The following is a 26,214-nucleotide window of genomic DNA, read 5'->3' on the forward strand; positions in this document are numbered from 1 at the left end:
AGTGAGTTTTTGAAGTTTCATTAAATTAGCGTGTCGTTGTCATTAGTGTGTACCTATTCATTAATAGTAATATCGTATTGTCTTCTTATTTCTCGTAAGTATACCTGACAAGTGTGTTCTTTTTATGAGATCTCCACAGCCTACCTCTCTCCAAAAGTCACCCTTCGCCACTGATAGCCGAGCGCTAACATGTCGGCTTGTAATGTCGTGGATCCATATTATGATCCTCTTAGGATAGGATATGGTAATATAATGTAATGTACGTACGTGATATTAATTAAAATAAAAGACATTATATTCTAGGTACCTACGTTATCCACTAAACATTAAATTCTCATAATAATATCGACATTAAAACGAAAAGTTTAAGTTTTATATTATTCTATTTGAGTCTTATCTTTGCGACCCGGGTTTCGTCTTCGGCACCTTCAGACACGTGTAGCGAAACCTAGGGAATAGTATAAAACTTAAATTCCAGGTAACTACTTTCAGCTGATAGTATTATTCATAAAATGAAAGAATTGCTGTCATAAACAATTAAATTTGTTTCCTATCATCACACAATGTATTAATATCAATAAGCACACAATTATTATCAGTTGCAATGAAATCAATCAACGTAAATAGTTACTTTTCAACTATAAATACTAGTTATATTAAATTTACTATCAAATACCGCGTTCCCACCACATTTGCTCACACAGGAAGCGGTGCTGGTCAGCTGGTATGATACTATACCCATGGAATCACCATATACCTACCATTTCATAAAAGAATATTATGTTATGGGAAATAGTCTGACCAGAGAATCAACTGTGGTGTGGATATTATGTGACCCAATTAGTCGTCAGAATTCCAGAGTAATTATTTCATCTCACAGTATGTGCGGTTGTAACCAATCATCGCGTTGATTAGACAATTTTTTTACTCATTCAATGTCAACACTTAATTATTCATGTGCTAAATTGCTTTAATTTGCCCGGTTAGCCATGTAAGTAACTTGTGCTTTGCACTGAAAACCCCTGGGCTCAAATCCCAGTTGAATCAGTGATTACTTGTGTCTCATCTATATATTATATTAAGGTTATGGCGATCCTCGGAATTCAGTGCGTAAGGCGCTCCGGGTTCGACTCGGTGAGGTCACAATAAATATTTATGAGATTTTCTCAATGGCTTAGTGTTTGTGATTCTTTCAGTTTTATTACTAACTACATTGTTGTTTCACTACACTACTGCCATTAGGTCTAATCTAGTGGTCTATTGTAGTGTTAAAAACAATATATATTATTTATATTCGTTTACTAATGAAATGCTGTGCTGCCAGTGAAATGTAATTTGTAACCAAGACGAAGGAATATTGTCCGAAACTGATTCACAAATGACGGAAAAGCATTTACGCTAAATGACATTTTTATCGTTAGCTTTTTGGCCTACATCCCTGTTCAGAGTGGCGGCAAACGAAAAGTTAGCCGAAATCATCGCCACCATTCAATGGCGGATATGCCACAGAAAGAAGAATTTCTTTCCCGAAATGGTAAATTGTACCGTTTGTAGATATTGTACTAAATGTACACGTAAAACTGTGCAATATTTTGGCTCTATTTTGTCATACGTAGATTCAAGTCTGAGTTATTTATGACAATCTCCCCTTTCTGCATTTTCAATGAAGCCTCTAAAAATGTTTTGAGTCTTACTTGTCTATTTTTTCTCTGCATTATAATATAGATATAGTGATAAATATACCTACATTATAAAACGTATTTTCGCGCTTTTGACGAACCTTACTATAAGTTCATGTTCATAATTTCCGCGAGAATACACCCTCCCTTTAAGTTCCGGATGTAGAGCGCGCGTCGAACCGAAAATGCGAGTTACGTTATCTTTTCACATCTTGTACGTAACGTCGAAACCTCTGTGGTGTGCACATAATAGTGGTGTGCCTTATGAGACAAGTTTGAGAAGTTGAGGTAATATGGTCATACCTTTACGACCTATGTACATCTTGTCGACATATTACAGATTCACTAAGATAACGTATTCGTATTAAAATCATCGCAAACTTTACAAGACAAAAAATATCTGTTTAACACTGAAGTGTGTAAGTAATCTGCCAAAAGTAAGTAATTATTAATTTAACATACATAATTTTGAAAACACTTATATATAAGCAATAGAAAAAACTTATTTGCAAAAAAATACAACACCCAGCATGAATCGAACTTACATCTATCGGGTTTCGCGCTCTCAATCGCGGGTAAAAAAAATATTGGGATTGATCCGATGACGTCGGTTACCTACTTTGATTTAAAAATACAAAAGTTGATCGCCAATAGTAACTCAATTTGAAAAGCGCTTCAAAGAGTATTAAGAGCTATTAGTTTAAAATTTGTCGCAATTAAGTATGATACCTATATCATAGTTGTATATGTGCATGGGCGTGAAACCCAAGAGATGCAGGTTCGATTCCTGCTGGGTGTCGTTTTTTTTTCAAAGAAGATTTTTCTATTGGTTATAATATATTTTCTCAGTAGTGTTTTCAAAATTATGTAAGTATGTTCAATAATTAGAATGTTAGGTACATTCTTAAATCTTGTGAATTATTCGTTGAATAAAAGAAATAATTGATGAGAAATAAAAGACCTAATTATTAATTGAATTGACATTTAGTTTTTTACATTTTGGCACACTTGTTAGAGAGTTTCTGACGAAATTATACTGACATATTATAAGTTACCAGTTGCTTGGTCTCCCCATTCGATAAGTTTCCATGCCCTCAAAATTATTTATCGTCATAAAGATAGTAAAAATACGTAATAAATATTTCATTGTAATGACGCCATACAGACACAATATTAGAAGGTATTTCTCATGAGAAATTACGAAGAAACAATAAATACATCAGATTGAACTTTTCAACTAGTTATTGTCTTTGGATTCCCAACGCATTTGCATGTGGGTATGTGATTGTATCGTGCGAATTGGATTATGTTGTAATAATATTACACGCAATTTAATTACATACATACCTGCTATTGATTTTATTTTTGAGCTGCGAAAGTAGAATTTGATCTTTTAGTATGAATTCTATGAAATTAAAACAGACAAAACAAGTGCCTGTATTTATAATTCCTAAAAATTGAAATAAACTTATTATTAACCATTGTGATAAAATAATAATAATTTGAATTGCCAATGCACTACAGATGTCAGTACAGTCGCGGAATATCGCCAGCTAGCGCTAGCTGGCTAGATAAAAATTGTAAATTATATTAAAACAAAACCCTTACAAGCCCGCCTATTTTAAAAACTATGTGAAGAAATGGGTAGCCGCCATACAACGCCTTAATTTGTATTTGCAAGGATCAAACGGGTCAGACATTTTTGCAGTTCACGATAAAATCCGAGCGTTCATGAAAAAGCTTATGTTGTGGAAAAGTTGTATTGAGAATGGTAAGTATGCTTGTTTTGAAACACTTGAAACTTTTATTATTGAAAACCAAGTGCAGCCTAAGATGAACGTACTGTCTGAAATTTCCAGTGATATAACTTTGACGACTATTTTGGGGAAGAGATGAAAAAGTTAGTATAGTTTCAATCGTAAACAGTTAACGAAATTCTGGCTCTCAGTTGCTGATAATTATCCTTGCCTGTTCGATGAAGCTATGAAAGTCCTCCTCCTCTTTACTACCTCATATCTATGTGAGGTCGGATTTTCGGCTATGGTTAACATTAAAACTAAATACCGAAATAAATTGGATATATCAAACTCACTGCGATTAAAAGTAACCAACGTTGAAGTTGATGCTAAAACTGTAACGAAGAAAAAAGGGAAACAAATAATACATCCTTCCCATTGAAATTACTTTGTAAAAAAACCTTTCAGGTGTAGGTATTCAAGTAATAATTTTTATTTATTTAAGTTGTGTTTCTTATTTCAACAGTCTTTCATTCATATTGGTAACACTAAATATTTTTTTCATTTCAATTAGAACAAATAAGACAGCATTAAATAGTTCCACGACTCGCCACTAGGGAATCTGAGCATTGCCAATATTTATGCCCTCTTTTCTCTAAGACAGCTAAGAGGTGGATCCCAAGATTGGAAATTTCGGTTAGATGGGTCGGAGCCCAGTCAACTTTGGGAACTACTGATCTAGATACACACGTAATTGCCTAATTTCTACTTTGGAACATATTATGTGTCTATTAACCACCGTATCGCTAGAAACTTTTCAGTATTGCCTTACGTCTTTGACAGTAAAAGCAACTCGATCTGGCATATCACGAGGTTCTACGTATGGTTGTGAAACTTCGCTTTCACTGCGGAATATCTCAGGAGCAGGATCAGACCTAAATCTTGGGTAGGTGGGAGGTCGCCACGAACTCGAGTGTCTTTTGACTGCTTGTTTTACGACTTTCTAATAAAAAGTATCCACGGAAGATGGGAATACGGTGAAATAACAAAAAAAAACAAATAATTCTAATTAATATAGTATACTTACAAAAAAAAAAGACAAAACAATACGGACATGCAAACTATATTGTGATGACATCTTCACGTTTTAAATGAAACTGGCCTTTGTGGTGACCAATATTGACTGCCCGATGGCTGGTCTGACTTGAGCATCTCTTCCCTTTCGGACCACATTCTCGGACATCCATGGAAGATGTGGTTTGCATCCATCACTGACAAATCCACTTATGGAAAATCATGAACAATATTTTTTAGATCAATATGGGCCTCCACAGAATGGAGGTATGTATTAACAGATTTTGTTTTTACGAGAAATGGATGTCAGCCACTTGCTCAACCTATTAGGTCCATACTCTGACTCATACACAAATTGAAAAACAATATGTGTACTTGCCAGGCCCAGGATTCGAACCTGGGACCCACGATGCTATAGGCCGACGCTTAAGCCGCGCGGCCATCAACAGGAACAATAATTATCTAAGCTTATCCCGTGAGATTAAGCAGGTCACGCAATGCTTAGGTACGCCAAATAAACGAATGAACGATAATAATATATGCGTGAAAAGGAGAATTTTTTCACATACAGCCAATGACATTAATATGGACGAAGCATCTGGAAAAAAATGACACTCACTTTTTTGTCGGGTCTACCGAATGGCATAATCTGTTCTAACGCCGTTACAATAAAGGTGATATTGCTATGAATTCCCGATGCTTTTTGTCGGGTCTGCCGAATGGTTCGGTTCGAAGGGGTTCGCTCAAATGAACATTGACACTAGAAACACTGTTCTAACGCCATTACAATAACGGTGATATTGCAAGAAATTCCCGATGCGTGATATCGCATAATGGAAATTGCGTGACGTCTACCTATACATGTGCGAATGTCGCTATGCGCGAATTTCCTTGATAGCAACTGTATTGAGTGCGTTGTCCGTTAATAACGTCATTGGTTACAGCCCTGACAATGTCTACTTACCCTTCACCCCCATCATAATATATTAGGTACCAATCTATGAAACTGTTGTACTTACATGTAGTGAGATTGAATACAGGTGTATTCGTATTATGAAGTATCTTATAGTCGTTGTCAAATATATTATTTTCTTCACATGACATGTCGTACGTCATCATATGAGCATCTGATATTAGTTTAATATTGCTACATATTACGACACAGTGTAACGGCAATGTATGCATCCATGATTTGCAATATTTGCCGTGCATTATTACGTAGCATACGAATTCTGATATGAGATATATTTGCAGTAACACAATCGTATGTGAAATGGTGTCATCCGCCCGGTTCGCACGAACCGGTTGTTAATCACGTACTAGAACCTATATTTAATTGCTTTGAGATGGTAGGTACGGAACAACAATGATGTACGTTATATTAATGAAGCACACAATAATATCGTCGGTGTTTTGTAAAAAGGGCGAATCAACCATTTTGGCGAAATCGAGATTTTAATGAAAATACAATATGTACCCCACTAGCTTTTTTGTGTATAAAGGCGAATTTTTATCTCCACAGGAAAGTACTTAAAAACGATAATCGACCAAAATTAAATTAATTAAAATTAAGAAATTACAAGCAAATGTGACATATTAGGCCTTTTAAAATATTATATAATAATACCTATTATAATAACAGTATTCTTTCTAAGCTTTATTATAAACTTGTTAGATATTTATAATCATCTACAGGTAAAAAACAAATAAATGTCAAAAGTTAAAAATCCTCCTCCTGTAAAGTAGCATTTTGGTTAATTCGCCCTTTTTACAAAACACCGACGATATGTACCTTAGAACAGTATCTATCTGCCATACTTTTTTACCTGGCAGCACACTAGGGAAGGTGAATTTCTTTCGTGGCACACCGCTGAAATTAAATACAGTGACATCCCGTGGGGTTAGGCAGATTGAGCGTCGCTTGGGGGCGGCAGTTACTCGGAGGACGGCAAATCAAGGAGAATCATTTGAAATATATAGAAATAGCTACCTAAACTTAGTAATAACGAAAATATCTTTCCAATAAGAAAATCAGCTCACTTGTTTTGTCGGGTTTGCGACATCTAGTTTACTTCCGTTGCCCTTCGACGTCCTTGGTGACCAGAAACGACACGTGCAGATTTGCGAATAATTAATGTCTGATATTTTGTTAGTAATGTCTCCATACAACACATTTCCTAGATATTGGAAAGGATGATAATAATTAATACTGTATAAAAAAATGGACCGGCATTTTGGCGCTGCCTAGGGGCGGCATTTTATCTAGGGACATCACTGATTAAATACTTAGGTATACTTTATTAATAAGAATAAAAAAATCAGGTAACAATAAAATAATATTGCTTTATCAATATATAATAAATAATAATATACATTCATAGATAGGTATATAAATGAATAATAATTTGTAGGTGAGGATTTAATTGATTTTGAGTAAAAAATACCGATTTCAAAATCGGCTCTAAATTAGATAAACAAATACGTAATTCCTCATGTACCATCTGTAATTGAACTTATCTGTAGTAGCTAATCGAGGATATCGACTCCAAACTGAAATCCGAAATGCTGAGCTCAGAAAATGACGCTTTGTGCACTGGATCATTTTTAAAGTAAATACAATTTTCATTCACTGTAAATGTCAGATGTGTACCTTCGTCTCAAGTGGAAGGATTTATGATACGTACAATTGATAATCAAGTGTTCAGAAAATGAGCAGAGAGCTTTTCTAGTGTCTTTTGCAATTATTGTCCACAGATCAAACATGTCACCGATGTATTTAAATCTATCTGTAATTAGCATGTCTCTCGAACACATGGGTGTAGGCTCAGATCTTGCATCTACAAAACCGACGAGTGTTAGATCCAGAGTAATGACCCAACCAATGGGTTGAATGAAAGGTTCACAACCATTCTGTATAAGAAACGTATGCTCATCTAAACTTCATATTGCGTAGGCGAATATGCTTCACTTGAGCGAAAATAAGATTATTTTACTTTTAAACAGGTTCTGCTAATTTTGAATAACACGAACATAATCTAATACATGACATTAATTATTAATCCCATAAATGTATTGCAATAGATTCACACTCATTATTTTAATCTAATCTAAATTATTATATTTTGATATGAATATAAAATGTACCTATACAACATAGTTTATCGCATTTCATAGTGTTGCATATTTACAATGCATGTCAATAAACATACCTTTCATAATATAGGTATCAAATATTTGTTTCCTTACAATTCAATATTGCACGTTCCTCCAATGCATGGAATGTACAGAGATTTATTATGAGCAAACGAATTGCGATAAAGTCACTACTTACCTATGTAAATAACTAATATCGTTATCATATATTATTATGAAAATGAATAAAGAAATACAAAAATATATGATTTTGTATAAAATTGTACCGATATTCAATTACAAAACTATTTATTTCGACATCTGATTAATTTTCTTACCGCTATAAGAAAAATAAAAGTACATGGAAGCACACAGAGTGAACTAGGTTGATAGAGCCTATCTTAAAATCATATAAAACACCGTCCACATAAATTCACCTCACGTAAGTGTATCAATATCAGAAGCAATTTGACTAAACATAGTTATTGCCCTCCTTATTAGCATTACTAATGGAAGGCTAGTTCACCTTTAGAGAAAAAACAATGGACGTCCCGATTTCTAAAAATAATTATCAGAGACACACATTTACGAACGATTTGTTCTGATACAAAATATCCATATACTTACGTTCTCGACGCAAGTTGAAAATATTGTTCATGTATCTAAAGATGGTATTGGTTTGGACTAGGCTTTAAGGTTTAAGAGATGTGTTGTTCTTAAACTATTCTTCCATTAGTATGGCAATGGCTATCTAAAAATATTGTACCTATAGACTAAGTGAATTAATATCGTATCAAGACTCCACGATATTATGGACCCTTACCAGGTGCATTCGTCATCTGCGTTTACATACGCAGGTGAGCTCGCATCTTCATGCAAATTGCATTTCCCAGAAATAACATTACCTGCGTCATATGCATATATAATATACGCGGTGGATTATAAGGTTATTTTATATATTGCTATTAAACTCAACGGTGCCTTCTTGCAATATTAACTCAATACGAGGAAAGGAAGAATTATTGTGTTATGGGGTTATTGTACCGTCAATATTGTGGGTAGATACACCATGATGTTGATTAAGAGTAAACTAATATAAAAATAATTACAAGATAAAAAGAACTTTTTATATACTTACCACGTTTTTAAATTTACTGTTGAATCATATAAACTTGACAATTCTATGTATTAATAAATACTTTTTTTGTACTTGACAGAAATACTGAATAAATAGAATACTGAAATGTCATTTTAACATATCATATTGACTTCTATAGTAATGCACGTATAATATACGTGCATTACTATGGATCAATCATATCAATATATTATATTAATAATTTAGTTGCTAGGACTGGACACACAATAAAAAATGTGTACTGGACAAACAAGAATACGAGCTAATAAAAACGTTATTATATTATAATAGAAACATTATTAATTTAATTTAATAAAACGTAAATTTTTTTATAGTACCTACTTTTTCCACTTTCAATAAAATAAATAAATCTGGACCGGTTTCCGCCTCAGATGGACATTTTCAACTGTTCAACATTCTGTTGAAAATATCGCTCTGTGGTGGACGAAACCGATTCAGATTTAGTTATTAAAATTGGAAAAAGTACACGTATAAAAAAATGTGTTTTATCAAATTAAATTAATAATACAATGCATTTTCACCATGAATTGACAGTTAACACAATAAAAAAATTGGAAACACCTCAGAAACATACACATTAGACAAAAATATATATGATGCGGGATGTGCTTCACCTAATTACGTCGAAATTCACTAATACTCATGCAACGGACACCGGCTTTTGTAGTTTGGATCAAGGTATGTAAATACTAATAACATGTACTACACACTTACTTAATTAATTGAATTGACGTTTACGTGGTAGAACTCTTTTATTATGGCTTTGAAACGAAGTTTTCTGTTGATTCTACTTATCTGCGTTATTTATTTCGACGAATGTTTCGAGCTATAAACCTATCTTCGAAACGGTCGACTAGGTATAGCTAAAATACTTAGGTATCTACCTTAATTACTAGCCTGCGTCCAGATCTCTTCATGTTTCACTCTTAACGTATGTACTTAGACTTGCTAATATTTTATAAAAATAAAAATAAATTTATTCCATTAACAATTCACAAGATTAAAGAATTTAACATTCTTTATTGACCACTCGTGATTTGGAAAATATGCATGTTCGACAAATAAAATTACATTCTTAAATCTTGTAAATTAGATATCCGGTCAATAAAAAACTAGTTAATTATTTAATCTATTTGGATAGAGTCTAAAATACTTTCTGTATCAAAATCATGAAAACAGTTTACTATAGTTAATTGATCGGATACCTTTAGAACTAAATTCAAAATTGTTTACCACAAATTTATCATGAGCTATACGTTTATATTTTCCCGACACTAACGATTAAATTAAAAAATATATGTAGGAACATATGAAGAAATCCATTTTTTTTCTTCATTAATATCAGGATTCCGAGTTTAGAAATATTAATCCCGATACGGTATTGTAAAATTTTCAGGATTGTAATTCTTATATTCATCTAACTTTACTTTACCTAATATTCGTTTGATAAATGGAAATAATTATTAGTCCGCAGTTAATATCACTGTGTTCCGAATATTGTTTTTGAGGAAGCGTGAACAAACAATGACATAATAACTTCCTTTTATTGTACGGCGAAAATATTGTTTTTAAATGTGTTTTGTATGCAAGATGCACGCCCGAATGCAAGTTCAGTATCTTCACTTGCATCTGCATAATCGTGCACATGACTTGATGGCTGATTGCACAAACGGAAACAATTCGTCAGCAGTGTATGTATAAACAATATAGAAATTACTTTAATCATTTTTTTTGATCACGAGGCTATTAGTTTCAAAGTCGGTTACCTCCATTTTCCACCATTTTTAAATAATCGCAAAACTTTCAAACATATTAGTAAACAATTAGAAAAAGGGAATAGCTAAATAAAATTACATGCGATGCCCGGGTGGCAACGTATGAACGAAAAATTAACATGTTATTTTTCGATGTGTCTTTGTTTGTGTCGAGGTTTAGCAAGTGGCTAACACCCGTTTCTCGTAACTGTTTCTAAATCTCTTTGTATGACCTTGACCAACATTGGATTGTAGTGTAAATCTCAATAAAACGAATTAAGAGTAATTAAAAAAACCCATGTCTTAACTTGGTCGAGAAGTATAAAAAAGAGCTGCTGAATATAACCGACTTTACAGTCCACCTCCGGCTTAATACTATGTTACCAACACTTTGAGTTGGTATTGATAATTTATGAAAATACAACTACGTAAAAGTGCCTAGAGAACAACAAAAATGGAGGTAACCGACATTGAAACCTATATCCTCCAATGCACCTGTCTAAACTTAAGAGTTTGGTCTACAACTAACGTGATTCTTGTAAACTTTTCGTATTACAATGCTTGTTGGCGATTCAGAAACTTTTTAGTGCGTTTGAAATGGTAGTCGTAGAAATAATACTATTCTTTACGTTGGTGCATTCAAAGATGACCGCTGTACATAACTATTTATAGAAGTCATCTTTGGTAAATAACTGGTTTGACGTTTCAGTATCGCCTTCTGTGCATACTAGAGGTGAGTTGGAAATACTGTCACCAGTTTGTGTACTCAAGTTTCGGATGAAACTACCCATACTAAGTATTTGTGGCCCAATAAACTTGTGATGATAATATCATCGCGAGTCGCTGTTCTGTGCACTCGCCAGATGGTAGACTTTCAACACGATTGACATTAAATGCGCACGAACGAAATAGAACTTGAATATAGGTATATTTTAATTTATTATAGGCCATCCACGGACTGAAGCCGTATGCGGTTTCGAACCGTGTGCAATACTAAGCTTATCTTTTCTGGTCATGGAAATAGATTTCCACAAAGTATATTATACCTAAGCATCTGATCGTATCCGTTTATATCATACACTTACACATTTAGTGAAAATATATTTTCGTGAACAAAAATCATAAGTTTAGTATGGCACACGGATCTGAACCGCATTCGGTTTCAGTCCATGGATGGCCTCTTAGTCTATTGCGTTCGAATGTATGAATAACAGGTCATACATTTTGTGTCGCAGCACAGTGGTGAGATGACGCACAGGCTTAGGCTTTTTATATACCGCTCAAAACATGTTTAAATTTAAAAAAAAATCACTGTTATTCATTTTAGTAACAATAATATTATAAACTAACAGAAAAACAACTCATAAATTTAAAATTTTATAATAAATGGGACTTTTCGACAAGCGGAGCTCAGCGTATTTTTAGCGATTATATTGAAGCCGATACACGGTCTGAGTTCCCTGAGCCGATACGTATTTTAAAATACTACTAATATGGAGATGGTTTTAGTTTCAGTTGAGTATGAAAGTTTTGTCGCGTACGTACGCCAAACGATCTATATAGTATTCCAAATACTAGTAGTAATTTGGAACAAGTTTATATACTAAGTATTTTTTTATACTGGTAGTAAGTATACTTAGTCTTCAAAATCGACCAGTTTTCCCATCTCTAGTGCATACGCGATTTTCGTCATTGCTCATATTATAAACAATGACTATAACGCTGATGTTCTTTTACACGCATTAGTTATAAATAGCTGTATGTGTTTAGCAATGGGAATGTTATATATTTTGTAGGTACATACCTATGTGATTGTTCGTAGGTTGATGCGGTCTGTCCAAAATATTTGAATTATAATCTGAATGTCTTAGTTTCGGTACAAGTCGACATTGTTTCATAATCGAAAAGGTCAGTGGTGTAGGTATAGGTACTAATTTTAATAAAAACAATACTCTTCGTTCATATCAAATTCACGTTTCAAGGTTAAGCAATATGTGCACTTTAATAGGTAATTGATGGAAGTGACTGAGTTAAATTTAAATTTTGTTGTAATGCTACATCACGGAAATTACAAATTTACACTGATTCGGTTAATATAGGTTAGGTTAGGTGATTTACCCATACTTTGAAGGAAGATAGAGATCAAAATAACATGCATTTCTTGGCCAAAGAAACGACCAAAGCACATAATAGTTCTTAAGAATATGAATATTATGAATAAGACGAGAATTAATCTTTGGCAATAGGGTATCCAACTTTCGTTGAGAAGAAAGCACATGAAGACGACGAAGACGAATTGTCAGAGAACTGAATCCCTGTTACGAAATTTCCTTATTCTACTTCTGCCGAATAAGTACCTATTCGTGTAGTGGTCCCTGTATAATATTAGCACCCGTCAGCTTGGCGCCTCTCGTTCACAACAAAATAATAATAGTGACAACGCATTGTTTTGCCTTTCGTTTTGCCGTGAGAAGAAGTGTTGCTTATTAGAGTTATTAATCGCCTTGCACGCAATTACCGCTGGCACAATGAGACTTCGACGCTGTTGACTGCGACGATTGATGACGCCATTAATTAACTACATAAAATATACTTAAAAAGAGTAATTAAGTATCTTAAACTAACCTAACTAAACCCATCTACAATTTGTATTAGTTCAATGAAAGCAAATTAGTAAGTATGACTGGCAAAGTGTGCATTATTGTTATCGGATCTCCACAGCCTACCTCTAGCGTTATGCGTTATTAGCGTCTATATATACAGGGTTTAGATAATTAAATTTAAAAAAAAAACTAACCAATACCGTGTGCAATTTTCATTCTTAGTTCAATGAAAACAAATTAGCGTGACTGGCGTAGTGTGCACTATTTATGTTGGATCTCTATGGCCTCGCCACTAGGGAATCCAAACCCGAACCAAAATTTTGATCCCGGGATTTCGGGATTACAATTTGATGATCCCGGGACTGGTCCCGAGATTGGCTTTCTAGGAGTCTTTTTCGATAGTTAATATTTTTTTATTTATACAAATAGCATTGATAAAATCGGTCAAAAATGTCTCGAATAATTTATACTATTTAAGACATTTAATGTTAATATTGTATACGTTCAAACTTGGTAAAACATGAGTTTAATGGAGTAAATAATATAGATAATAACGTGAAAGTAAAACAGTTATTTATTTAAGAAAAGATAATATTCATAAAATTCGGCGTAGAAGCAAGTGCCTGGCTGCACGTCCGTGGCACTTGCGGTTAAACGCCGTTCGCGTGCCAGAACGTCAGTCGCGTCTAGCTGGTTTTAAATGAATGAATTTATTATTTTTCTGATGTTCTTACGATTGCGTATGACAACAAAAAATGGTTATTTATTATCAGTGAGCATCTGGCGATTCCCCCTGTGACATGCGCAGGTACATACACTTCACTAACATAATTTTGTACACATACTAATTTATTGTGATTGATAAAAAATATCAATCCCGAACGTTTCGGGATTATGTTTACTAATCCCGGGATTCATAGGTATCGAAAATTGTCCGGGATCCCGGAATTGGATTCCCTACTCGCCACTGAGCGATGGAGAGGGATAAAATGGCCGAACTCGATGTCCGAGTGCATCGTTCAGCGCTAGGTTTAACATACTATTTGGCTTACCATGACAGGTTCCAGTCATCTCTATTAAGGTTTTCAAAATAAATGATAACTATATCTGTGTAAGTCTTAAGACATCTTTGATACAAAACATAATCATCCACTTACCAAACTACTAAACTATACCCCATTACCCCACTGGATGGAACATTCACTTCCACCTGAAATACATTTATTTCATTCCACGAGAAGAGAGATACACCCACTACTTATATTATTCTCATCCAAACACGAACCTAAACCGGCCATATTTCTTGCTTTCGTTGGCAGATTTTTTCGTCTTCGCTTGAAAATTATTGTGGAACCTTACCCGAGACTGATTTATATCATAATCGTGATTTTAAAGACATGAAAGATGTGTTACCAATATATAAACAAAAACAATAAGATATCTACGGATTCAATTGACTAACAGCGCTCGAAATGGAAAAGTTTACGAACCGGAGCGCTCGACAAATTTTCTGATATTTACATTGTCATTAAATCGTATGTGTGTTTTATAAAAATAAGTGTGTCAGATTTTCTATTCTATGGCCTATCTAGCTCAGACAGTCAACATATTTTTTCCACGATACGGAGCGATAATTTTCCAAATTTCACGAGCCGGAACGGCGCTCCGGTGCGTTCCGTTCCGTTTCGAGCCCTGATTGACTACGTTATATATTTTTTAAATTTACTATTTATTTATTATTTGATACATTATTTGAGTTTTCTATTATTCGGTTCTGATAAATAAAACAACTAGTTTTTTTTTAATTTGCTTAAAAAAGGTGGTTGATTCCTATTACAAATGATATTTTGTACGGTTATCTATCTTCACTGTAATATGTCATATCATCATATCTCTGGTTATTTGTATGATTTGTGATTGCTTGACAAGATATTCCACATCGTGTTAGAAGCTTTGACGATTATACCTACAGTCAGTTGCGCACCTTTTTCGTTTACCCTAACCTCCCCTTAAAATTTAAATATTTCTTAATGATTTGAGAACATCTCATGTATATACCTACGCACTAGAAAAAATCGTTTTGTAGAAAAAAATACGACACCCAACGGGTTTGAACCTCTATCTGCTGGATTCGCGCCTGTATGCTTTTCCAATTAAGCTACGGGCATACGACGAAAATTTAATATAATTTAATTTATTAAATAACATAATAATATGTACCACAGTACCATTGTAGCGATAGTTTAGGGCTGCGTTTCCCAATGAATCTAGTCATGGAACCCTTTTATTTACATTTAAACATGCCAGCAACTCAAGTCGCCGCATTTTAACGAGGTTTTGATATGTACCAACTGTAATGGTTAACTTTTAATAACATTAATTATATGGAGCGGTTCGTCGCCATAGTTTTAAGTGTGATTAAAATGGCTTTAGCTAGTCTTTCCTTTGTCTAAAGCATGTACGTATTATAAAAACCAGTACCTAACACTGTCGACTTGGTGGAATTTGATTTTAAATTCTAATATATTTAGTTTTATAGTATTCCATTTGGGTCATTTTTTGTGACCCAGGTTTCACCTTTCGGCATCTTCACACACTATGCACACTCACCAATGGTAAATACACACTGAAAAATCAATACATACAGTTAATTCTAACTTATATAATAAATTAATACAATAAAGTAGATAAAAAACTTTATTACCTACCTATTAAGTCAAGGATTAAGTATAACAATAAAAAATATAACATTAATTATGAATAAGTAGTTAAAGTGTTTGTGAAAAACCCTCCCTAATAGATAATTAGATACATAATCACTAATAATACATTCAATAGGCTATAAATCGTCAATATTGGGAAAACAACGGCACTGGGTCCATCCGGCACCCTCCATGGCACCGCACCATCCACCTAGCACCATTCATTAGAATTTAACACTTGAGGAACCTTTCATTTTATCCCGCGCAACCCTTTTTGAGAAACGCAGGCTTAAATAATGAAAATAATAAGCGACCTTCAAATCTGACGTTGTGTGATATCTATATTATACTATTAATTTTGCATTTCATCATAGTTAGATGTAGTGTCTGGTGTGTTTAGATATTCAGTATAAAAATTCGTCTGAAAACTCTTCACAGTATTTAAAAGCAGTAATCGATGTGCATCTACTTCCTCTTGAAGATATACGGATTTTCGGTACCAATAAACAATGTTATGATATCGACATTGATTGTCAGTCAAATAAAATTACCCACAACCCGTAGATTGGAGCGGAAATATTTTGGATACAAGGCTTACTTATACCCTGGGACATCTTATTATTTATAACCCGTACACGATGTACCTATATCAAAGCAGACGAATAAATTAAAATATAATCGAGAACACGAAGCGCAGTTAGATTTAATGTGATATTGCGAATCTTCGATCAGATTCAACTTGCCCGTTCGTGGAGTTACCGAAGGCAAATCAGAAATACAAAAACATTAAATGAAATCAAATATTGATGTTTTTATTGTTATAAATTGCTGTAGGTCCTTGATCTTTTACATCGATACTCTCGATTACTCTATATAGTATATTCTTATATTGATAATGAACATTAACATTTCTAGATCAATGTTTATGAATACCTACCAAACATAAACATAACTATTCAGTAGCGTACGTAGCGTACGGTGAAGGAGTACAAACCATCCCCTGGCGAATTGCTAGGCGTTATTTTTGTTATACACGTGAAGTATATTCATTGAGAAACAATACATGTTTTTGTTTCTGGTTATTTTCTAACAGAATTTCTCAATTTGTATTATTGACTTAACGTAGTCAGATATAGGAAGCTGATGATTTTCTATTTTTATAAAAATGGCAGAAAATATCACCCCATTCAAATGCACGCATTTACAATATTATGTAGGTAGGTAGGTACTACCTACTAAACTTAGACATCAAAATAATTAAATCAAACACTTATGGAATATTGTTGTTTTTATTTAATAAAACGCAATTTTTTATAGTACTTATTCCACTTTTAATTAATATATTAGGACCGGTTTCGTCCGCCTCAGTGGGACATTTTCAACTGAATACATTTTTTTAAAACAATATTTATCAAACAAAATTCAAAGCGATAGAAATAATATAACAATAGGTACATAAATAATTATCCGTCCAATAATACCTTCCCAATAACAGATTAATTTAAAACTATGGAATATGGAATAAACTTATGAAATAATGTTCAAATATTCTAATATGTACTAATGTACAATTTACAATTTAAACATCGATTTTAAAATATAAAATTCGTAAAATAGGAGATTGTGATATTTTTGGTAAAAGAATCAAATGAATTTCAATAGCAGATGAAACTTTGCTTGGCGCCTGTTTTTGTTTACACTGTGCCTGAAAATCCTGCACTCTCAATTACATACCATAACCTTAATAGGTATATTATTATAAATCATGCATACTACATATTCTTTAAATATTCGTATTTTTAGAATGTCGTTAAATCCCGTATTTCTATAGAAATGTTGTTATCTAATTTTACTATTACTATTTTTTTTCAACGAATAATTCACAAAATTTAAGAATGTTACATTCTAATTAATTCTTGAACATATTTTAGCATAATTTTGAAGACACTAAAGCTAGTAGCTCAATTTGGGAAGGGCTTCAGTATTAGAAGGCAAATAGTTAAAATTTGTCGTAATTAAGTATGACTCCTTTAGCATGGAGGACTATGTGCGTGGGCGCGATACCCGAGAGATGCAGGCTCGATTCCTGCGGGGTGTATTGGTTATAATTTAATATTTTCTCAGAAGTGTTTTTAAAATTATAAGTATGTTATAAAATTATTGTTAGTGTGTTGTCTTCCTGTTTATAGAGATATGAGAAGAACGAGTGGCAATAAGTAAATTTTATAACTTTTTAAATTAATGTTTTTTTAGAGTCAACTGCGAATAACTCATCGAGCCCGAGAGCTTACTACATTTTTTATACTAGACGCAGTCTATGTTAGAGGTGGGAAAGAAGTCGATTTTGAAAACTAAGTAATCTTACTTCCAGTATAAAAAATACTTAGTATCGAAACTTGTTCCAAAATACTTACTAGTATTTGGGATATTATAATATTATAGAGCGTTTGGCGTCATGCGAACTTGTCACTATTTCTGTCCTTCACTATTTATAGGTAACAACTTTACAACATCACATAGACTATGTGACTGCCCTATAGACTATAGAATGTGAGACATGAGATGTTTGTACAATCTGCATCAAATTATCACACTTGTAGGACGAGTTATTAACATTTTGCCAAATATCTTTTTTCGACAGGAATACAAGCGGATGTCACGTGACATGGAGACGGAAACGGATCCTCGGTTCCTCGGGAGATGCTCGTCACCATCGAGCAGCGCCAGCACAGACCACTGCGTCGAGGAGTACGTAGCGGAAGTACCCTTTGCTGGTGAGTAGATTTAATTGCCATAAAAGACTTTTCGTGTTTTACCCTGTAGCACTGATGATTCGACTGAAGCTCCAAGATTGTAATAAGTATATTATTATATTTTGTTGATATTGCTATGTTATTAATGTTATTATATCTCTCAGGCTAGTGGTTTTTAAACTGTTTCATTTTACGGCTTTCTCAATGTGTAATAATTATTTGACAGCGCCTAATTTGTTTTAAACTTTCCCGCCAAAAAGTCTTTCGTATATGTATGTGAATTTGCGATATGCACTCTTTTTTTTCGACCATGTCCGATCCTAATAGGATCATAATATGGGCCTCCACAGAGTAGAGATTTGTATTAACAAATTTTGTTTTTTTACGAGAAATGGATGTCAGCTACTTGCTCAACCTATTAAGTCCATACCCTGACAGACACAAATTGAAAAACAATATGTGTACTTGCCAGACCCAAGATTCGAAACTGTGACCCAAGGCGTCATAGTCCAACGCTTAAGCCGCGCGGCCACCGTGGGTGTATATGCACTCTTATTGAATGTCTAATCTATTTACGAAAGAGTGTCTATGAGATGCTGTTTCCATAGTAACTCAATATTCCTCTAAAGTCTCGATGACATTGAGCTACTTTACAAGCTAATTGTCGGCGAGTTTAAAAGCGGGCGAGTCAGCTAGTGTGATTGTGATGATGACACACAAAACTTTCCACTCGCTTAGAAGCCAACAAGCTAACGAGTTGAAACCTCCATTTTTGGTATTATTTTGACAGGACGTATTGAGTAGTTCGTTTTTTATCGGGAGGTCGCCACTATCGCTTTACTGCGCAGACGCAGTTCGGCCCACACGCCAGAGTTAGCCCGGCTTTCAACTTTTCTCGGTAGATTGTTTACAAGTTGCTTGTTATCTAGTTCGATGATGAAGCAGATCGTAAATTCGCCGACAAGTAGCTTGTGAAGTAGTTCAATGTAATCGATGCTTAAGGGGTAATATTTTCGGTTATTTATGTGAGTCCTACTTTCCACGGACACGATATTCTTAAAAATTAATTTGCCAGCTACTAGGAAAATTATTTGGATCACTCTTATTTAAATAATTATTGTAATACATTGTAATGACATTGATGTATGCTGATTTATTAATTTCCAATAACATTACATTTCATTTCAATGATCATTTTTTAAATTTCCAATACCGGAGTAAGTAATTTATATCGTTCCATTTTCAAATTCAGTTGCACTTTATATTTTGCGAATTTATTGCCATCGGATATAAAAAAAAGATCGTTCAAATTTTTTGCACAGTCAACATTGTCGAGTTGCAGCAGTATTTTGGTCTGAATATTGATACATAGTTTCGAGTGCTTGTTGATGCGTGATTTTGAAAAAGTTCACCGGATGTCCGGTTCAGTGGACAGCGCCAACGCCGTCTGGCGGGTAAAAATATAGCATTTTATTAAGTTCCAACCCAACTCTGTTCGAATTAATCGAAAAAACTAATTAATACACTGGCATATATTTACTAATATTGATTATGATATAATACTATATGAAAATAGGTAGTTTTAAATTTTAGGTTTTAAATATTATTCACACGTTTACCTATTACCATTTCAATAATATTTAAGCATCGAATATCGAACATCTAAACAATATACTGGCTCCATCTATGTTCAAACCTACCTATAATGCAAAACGTTACATTTATTCTATATAACTACAGAATTAATGCATATAAATACGGTTGAGTTTCTCAGTGGGTACATTTTTATTTCTGTAAGTGCATCCACATTGGCGTAGTTGTAGAGCGGCCATATCAGTCAATTTTTATCAATAAATCATCAAAGGCAGCTATATTTTAGGTATGATTGCATCACCTTGCCGGACGGTTTTTCTGATAGAGATGCTGTGCGACGGTTAAAATATGTCTGGTTATGGTTAAAACATCTCTGCCGTTTTCCAAAAGCTATGGGTGGTTTTCCGCAAAATACCTTTGACATTTTGACATGTGGTATTTGTGGCATTTAGGGGTCTTTGGTGACGCTAGTCGCTTGTAATCTCTTTCATCTAACTAAATTTTAGACACATAAAGGAGGTATCGCAATATTAAAATCACCAAACATTACTAAGATACTATACAGATTTTCCGTGCGTCAAACTTATCTTTCCTCTCCCAAATATCTAGAGGTACTGTCGATAGTAAGTATATTTTTTTTCCATTTGTTCATTTAAAATCAGTTTTCTTGAAATCATAATAAATAGGCACTTCGTATCGATTGGTATTTGATTAACAATATTGTGACGTCAAAAATCAAAAGTATTTCGTGACGAGTAAATGTTGGGAAACGCTGCTCTTATCTAATAAATAATGGTGGTGCGTTGTTACATTAGTAGATGATAATGATATGAAGAAACATTTTTGTTTTCATACAAAACCGGTTGATTAATGTTGACTGTGAAAATGAGTAGGGCCGGCGGCTATTTTAACAATACACATTAACTACCTACCGAAGTATTTAAAAGTCTAACTAAACATTAATATCTTTTCGATGCTAAGTTGTTTTAATTGTCTATTACCGTTAACTTTTACGGCAGTGATTTTAAATCTTGCAACACTTTTGTAATTTATGGCCCGTGTTGGACCCCATACTACGAACAATAAAATAATTATTGTTGGTTCTACAATATTCGTTTTATAATAAATGTAATATTAACATGATTTTTTTATAAAGAATTGTCGATTAGGTTTACCTGTAACTATAATTACGGACTTACAGTAACCATCGTATAGGAAAATCCTTTGGATTTATTTTATTTAAAAAAAACCCACATTAATCTTTATTTGAGCTTTATGTCATAAATTAAAGTATAATTATAGTAAATCAATCTTTGAGCTCACGTATACGGTCCACAGTGGCGATAACTCATATAAAATTATTTTAACCTATACCTAGATACATGGCCCCCACATCCTGAAGCGGGCCCCCAGGCTAGGATGTTTGGCGGCCCCCCCTACCTATCGCTAAGGGTAAAGGCAGTGGGACACGCTGCAGTAGCGTTTTCCAAGGTGTATTTTTAGCGATTTTTTGTATTTTTAATATGTACCTACATCCATTTGAATTATGGAGTTGTCGAGTATCGGCTAACAATTAAAAATTGCATCGCACAACCAAATATATTGAATTATTAATATCACTGAAGTATAATAGCCCGCAGGCGACTTTTTTTTTACTATAAGAGCACATTTGTGATCTGTGTTTATCTCACTTTTCTGGTCGACTCGTCACGCCGGGCCCCTCCTGATCCCGGGCCCCCAGGCTAGAGCCCTGTCAGCCCCCCCCCTTATGGGGGCCATGCCTAGGTACCTCAGAGCCTGAATGTGTCGTATGTACGTTTTGTAGAAATATTTATTGTATAAACGTATTGTGTACGTTTAAAGTACTGATATTTTTGAACGTTTGATAAGTATCGACAGTAGTTGTCATTTTATGTGTTTTTAGATTATCAACATTTCTGCTTGTACATAATATGAACAAATCTGAATAACTATATTCTTAAATAAGCCACCATAATTATATTTATGCTGGGATTTAAATCCAAGACATACATATCATTTGCATCAGTGATTGCAAGTTTATCAAAATGAATATTTTCTCCACTAGCAAAATGTGGTTAAAAGTGATTTAAAAATCATGCTTGCTACTAATGCAACATTAATTATTATTTGTGGTAGATAAATAATTGTCATACACTTCTCTAGTCTGCCCATACGACTTCATGGGGTTTTCCACTATGGTTTAGTATTTAATAATATTTTTTAATCAGAAGGTATCTACGTAATGTTGTTAATTGTTTATAAATCAAGACTGGTTTTGTAATTTTCAGCTAATAACAAAATAATAAAACACACTAGTTAGTCTATTTATTTTTTAAAAGGAAACTACCCAAGCTGGAAACTACTAGGTATCTAGGTAGGTAATTACTGTAAATGGGTTCTCGTCAAACGTATTTATTTTATCTTAAAGTAGATTTCAGATGGGGGGCTAAGAGAATTGCTGATTATTCCCACCTAGTATTCAAACAACAAAAAATGTGAATTACATTATTATAAAATATGAAATCTGTTGCAAGGGCGAAAGCGCGGTGAATCGGAGACTGACTAAAAATTATTCAGACATGCAGCTGACCGTCATAAAGCTCACCGTTTGAGATCAGGTGGCGTCTGTCGATTTGCTCTCAAAGTCTCAAACCTTCATTTGACAAAACCGCATGAAATAACAAATGTACTTACAGAAATTTAACCGGGCACGTTTAAGTGAAAATGTGACAATCATGGCACCCACAAGTAGGGGGCTGACTGGGCTCTAGCCTGCATAGCCAGGCATAGAGGATGGGGCGGCGTGGCGGATCGACCAGATAAATGAAAATATAAGCACACATCATAAATTTGCTATAATTTTTTTAAATGCGTGGTAGTGCGATTTAATTTAATATTGTGATAATATTATGATGATTAAGTATATTACTTAAATGATAATTATTAATGTGTAGAATTTGGGAAAGGTTATTGTGGAGCATCACACTGCCACCTTAGCGATAGGTAGGGGGAGCCGGTTTATGATGTTAGGGCCAAGATAAAATCATAATAGTAGGTAGGTACATCCGTTTACACACATTATCGATGCATCATGACGGTGTCACTATCTACGAGTATCTACTGTAAAACAAAATTCTCTTGATGTTCACTTAAGAATGTGTGCTGTCATCTCCTTCCATTTTAGAAAGTGAAAACACACTGTCACTTTTATTCTTTGTGGTTTTTCGTCTGGATTCAGGACTTGGAGGTGGACGAATAACACACTGGAATTGTGTTGGAAACTGCTAGATGTATTTACATTATTATCTAATGGTTACATTTTTATACAAATTCTTTTCAATTTAATTTTGGCGGATAGCGAGGTTAACACTGCTTACTGCGTTGCTGTCAAAAATGCTTCTCCCGTGCTAAAACAAACGGCCGGTTACGAGTGGTACAAATGCGGCGTTGCCGTTCGTATTTTTTTGTTACGGCATTCAGACAATGTTGCCGGTCAGATATTTAACATTATTTAATGCAATCAACCCTTACTATCTGTTGGTTTGATACCGACTCGGGCCTCTCCAGGTACACAGAGACATCCCCAAATGGGGACCATTCGGGGATGTAACAGTACATATATATCAATTTTAAGATTCGTCTATAATTTCTTTTATTTTGTTAACTGTCAATTCATGGTGGAACTGCATTGTATTGTTCTTTTTATTTAATGTCCCTCTGAGGCGGACGAAACCGGTCCTAATCTCTTGATTAAAAGTGGAATAAGTACTACATACAAATTGCGTTTTATTAAATAAAAACAACAATTCGTCTATAAAACTATAGTAACCATGTATACCTACGTAAAAGAAACAGGACTTCATAATAATATGTGCCAGAATGTTTTAAAATATTATTCAATTAATCATGTAGGTACCTACTCTTTCCATGTAATCAGTGTGAAATCCACTAGAAATGAACGTTAGTTACCCGCATTTATATTTGTTTTGAGAATCTCTTTTGTGGGTTTATGAGAGAACAACATTTTTAGAAGCGCAATATCTTATTATAGAAAAACAATGGCAAATTCATCAAAGAGTAATAACCTTATATAGATATACAAAAAATTATCTACTTACATAGGTACATTTATTTTACATGTGCGTTTCTTTGTTAATACAATATTACCTGCGTATTCTACACGTTCGGTTACAGCGCCTAAAGCATAATATAATAATATTGTATTAGAAAATATTATTAGTCGATAAACACTCCATTGAAAATGAACCTTCATTTTTAATCAAAATGATCGACGACATTTTGCAACATTAAGCCGGGGTTAATGTCTTGTTATCGAAATTCGATTTTTACTGTAGATATCTACGTGAGTATTCATTACCATCATCATTCGTCGGACTCGTGGGAAATGAGTAACTTAAATTTGAACTTCGCGACAATTACATTTAATGTCTCGTTCTTACTGATTAGCCAATTCGAGTCACGAATAACAAAATTTTTTTTTCATCGAAAACGTTCACTTAGAACGTTCTGACTTGCTCCTGAATTCACAGCGTTCACGAAAGACGTTGGCTGAATGATTTCAGTTAATCATTAAGCATGTGTATAAAACCCGTATTGACTTACGGTATGTATGTATGATACGCGTATGTCTCAATTCAGCCGTACATTAAATACGCATATCTAATTCGTAGTTCCACAGCCTGTAGTGTGCACAGGTCTCTTCTAATTGTCGCTCCCATTCTTTTATATCCTTTTGAAATACGGGATACAAAAAAATGGATTGCAGTTCCTGGCTTACGCGATTGAACCACTGCAATTTGAAGTAGACGGTTTCGCATAAAAACATGTCCTTTCATCGGACATAACTAATTTATATTAGTCGGGAATTTTTGATGTTTTGGATTGTGTTGAGTTCACCAAATTCTTCGTTGATTTCGTAGTTGTATGATGTACCTACTCCACATTTGTGTTTTGCTGTTTTTATGGTGGTTTTGATATTTTATGACCATGTCTCAGTCGAAACGATTTTATATTTGAGACCGTCCTAAATAAGAATGGAGTAGGTTCTAATCTGAAAGCTCACACCAACATCTGAGATTTTTTAGCCAAGACATTATTGATTTCCCAAAGCTTCATTTTTCAATAAACTTTCCTTAAATAATAATGTCCAAAAGTTAATACGTCGTCTCGTGGTGCTGCATCAAGTGCCCAAAGTATGATGGCTTTCTAATCTGAATTTATTTGATTATAACTTTGTTTTTTCATCATCGACATCTCTTCGAAATTCGTAACTTCCATTTCCAGACACTCCAGCTGAATGCAGATACGGAGTTACTTCTGAATACCCACACTTCGAAAGTTGATAACATTATTCTATACATGAATACCTAATTTTCATCATAAAGCTTTTTTGTACTTTTGAATGTTCCTATCAAAATTAGTGACCCTATAGTTAATAGCATGGCCCCCAGAAGGGGAGGGGCTGACAGGGCTCTAGCCTAGGGGCCCGGGGTGGCGGATCGATCAGATATGTGAGATAAACACACTTTACAAATTAATAATAGTAAGATCAAGAATTTTTAAAAAAACGCCTGCGGTGCTATTGTACGGTGGGAATATTAACATTTTAAAAATGAGGTTATAAGATGCAATTTTTGATTGTTTTGTGTTGATACTTGACAACTCCATAATTCAAGTACCTAGATGTATTAAAACTACAAACAATTACTAAAAATAACCTGAAGGCCTTTAATTTTACCTCTAACACAATTTTGACAACGTTTCTGTTGTGCGTCACAAATATGCCATTAAACTTAGCAATAGGTAGGGTGGCCCTCCAAAAATCCTGGCCTGGCCCGCTTTAGGATGTTGAGGCCATGGTTAATTGTGCATAGCTCATAGAAGACCATCATTGATAAACTCGAAACTACAATTTTTTAAATAAAGATAGGTACCTACTTAAGTACCAGAAAAATATGTCGGTCTCCAAAACAGCAGATTAAAATAAA

The 26,214-nt window shown here is 34.0% G+C and overlaps 1 protein-coding gene across 1 annotated transcript in view; it reads left to right on the forward strand.

Annotated features, from left to right (window-relative positions):
• LOC147078069 (uncharacterized) overlaps nt 1-26,214 on the forward strand; it is a 217,440-nt gene that overhangs the window by 69,226 nt on the left and 122,000 nt on the right. The window contains exon 11 of the mRNA XM_085961165.1: nt 18,481-18,613. Within this exon, the coding sequence (XP_085817291.1) occupies nt 18,481-18,613 (133 nt within the window). The remainder of the gene's footprint in view (nt 1-18,480; nt 18,614-26,214) is intronic.

Source organism: Rhyacophila brunnea, unplaced genomic scaffold (assembly GCF_057557595.1).
Source record: "Rhyacophila brunnea isolate RB1 unplaced genomic scaffold, BYU_Rbru_1.0 scaffold_12, whole genome shotgun sequence".
Classification (NCBI taxonomy): domain Eukaryota; kingdom Metazoa; phylum Arthropoda; class Insecta; order Trichoptera; family Rhyacophilidae; genus Rhyacophila; species Rhyacophila brunnea.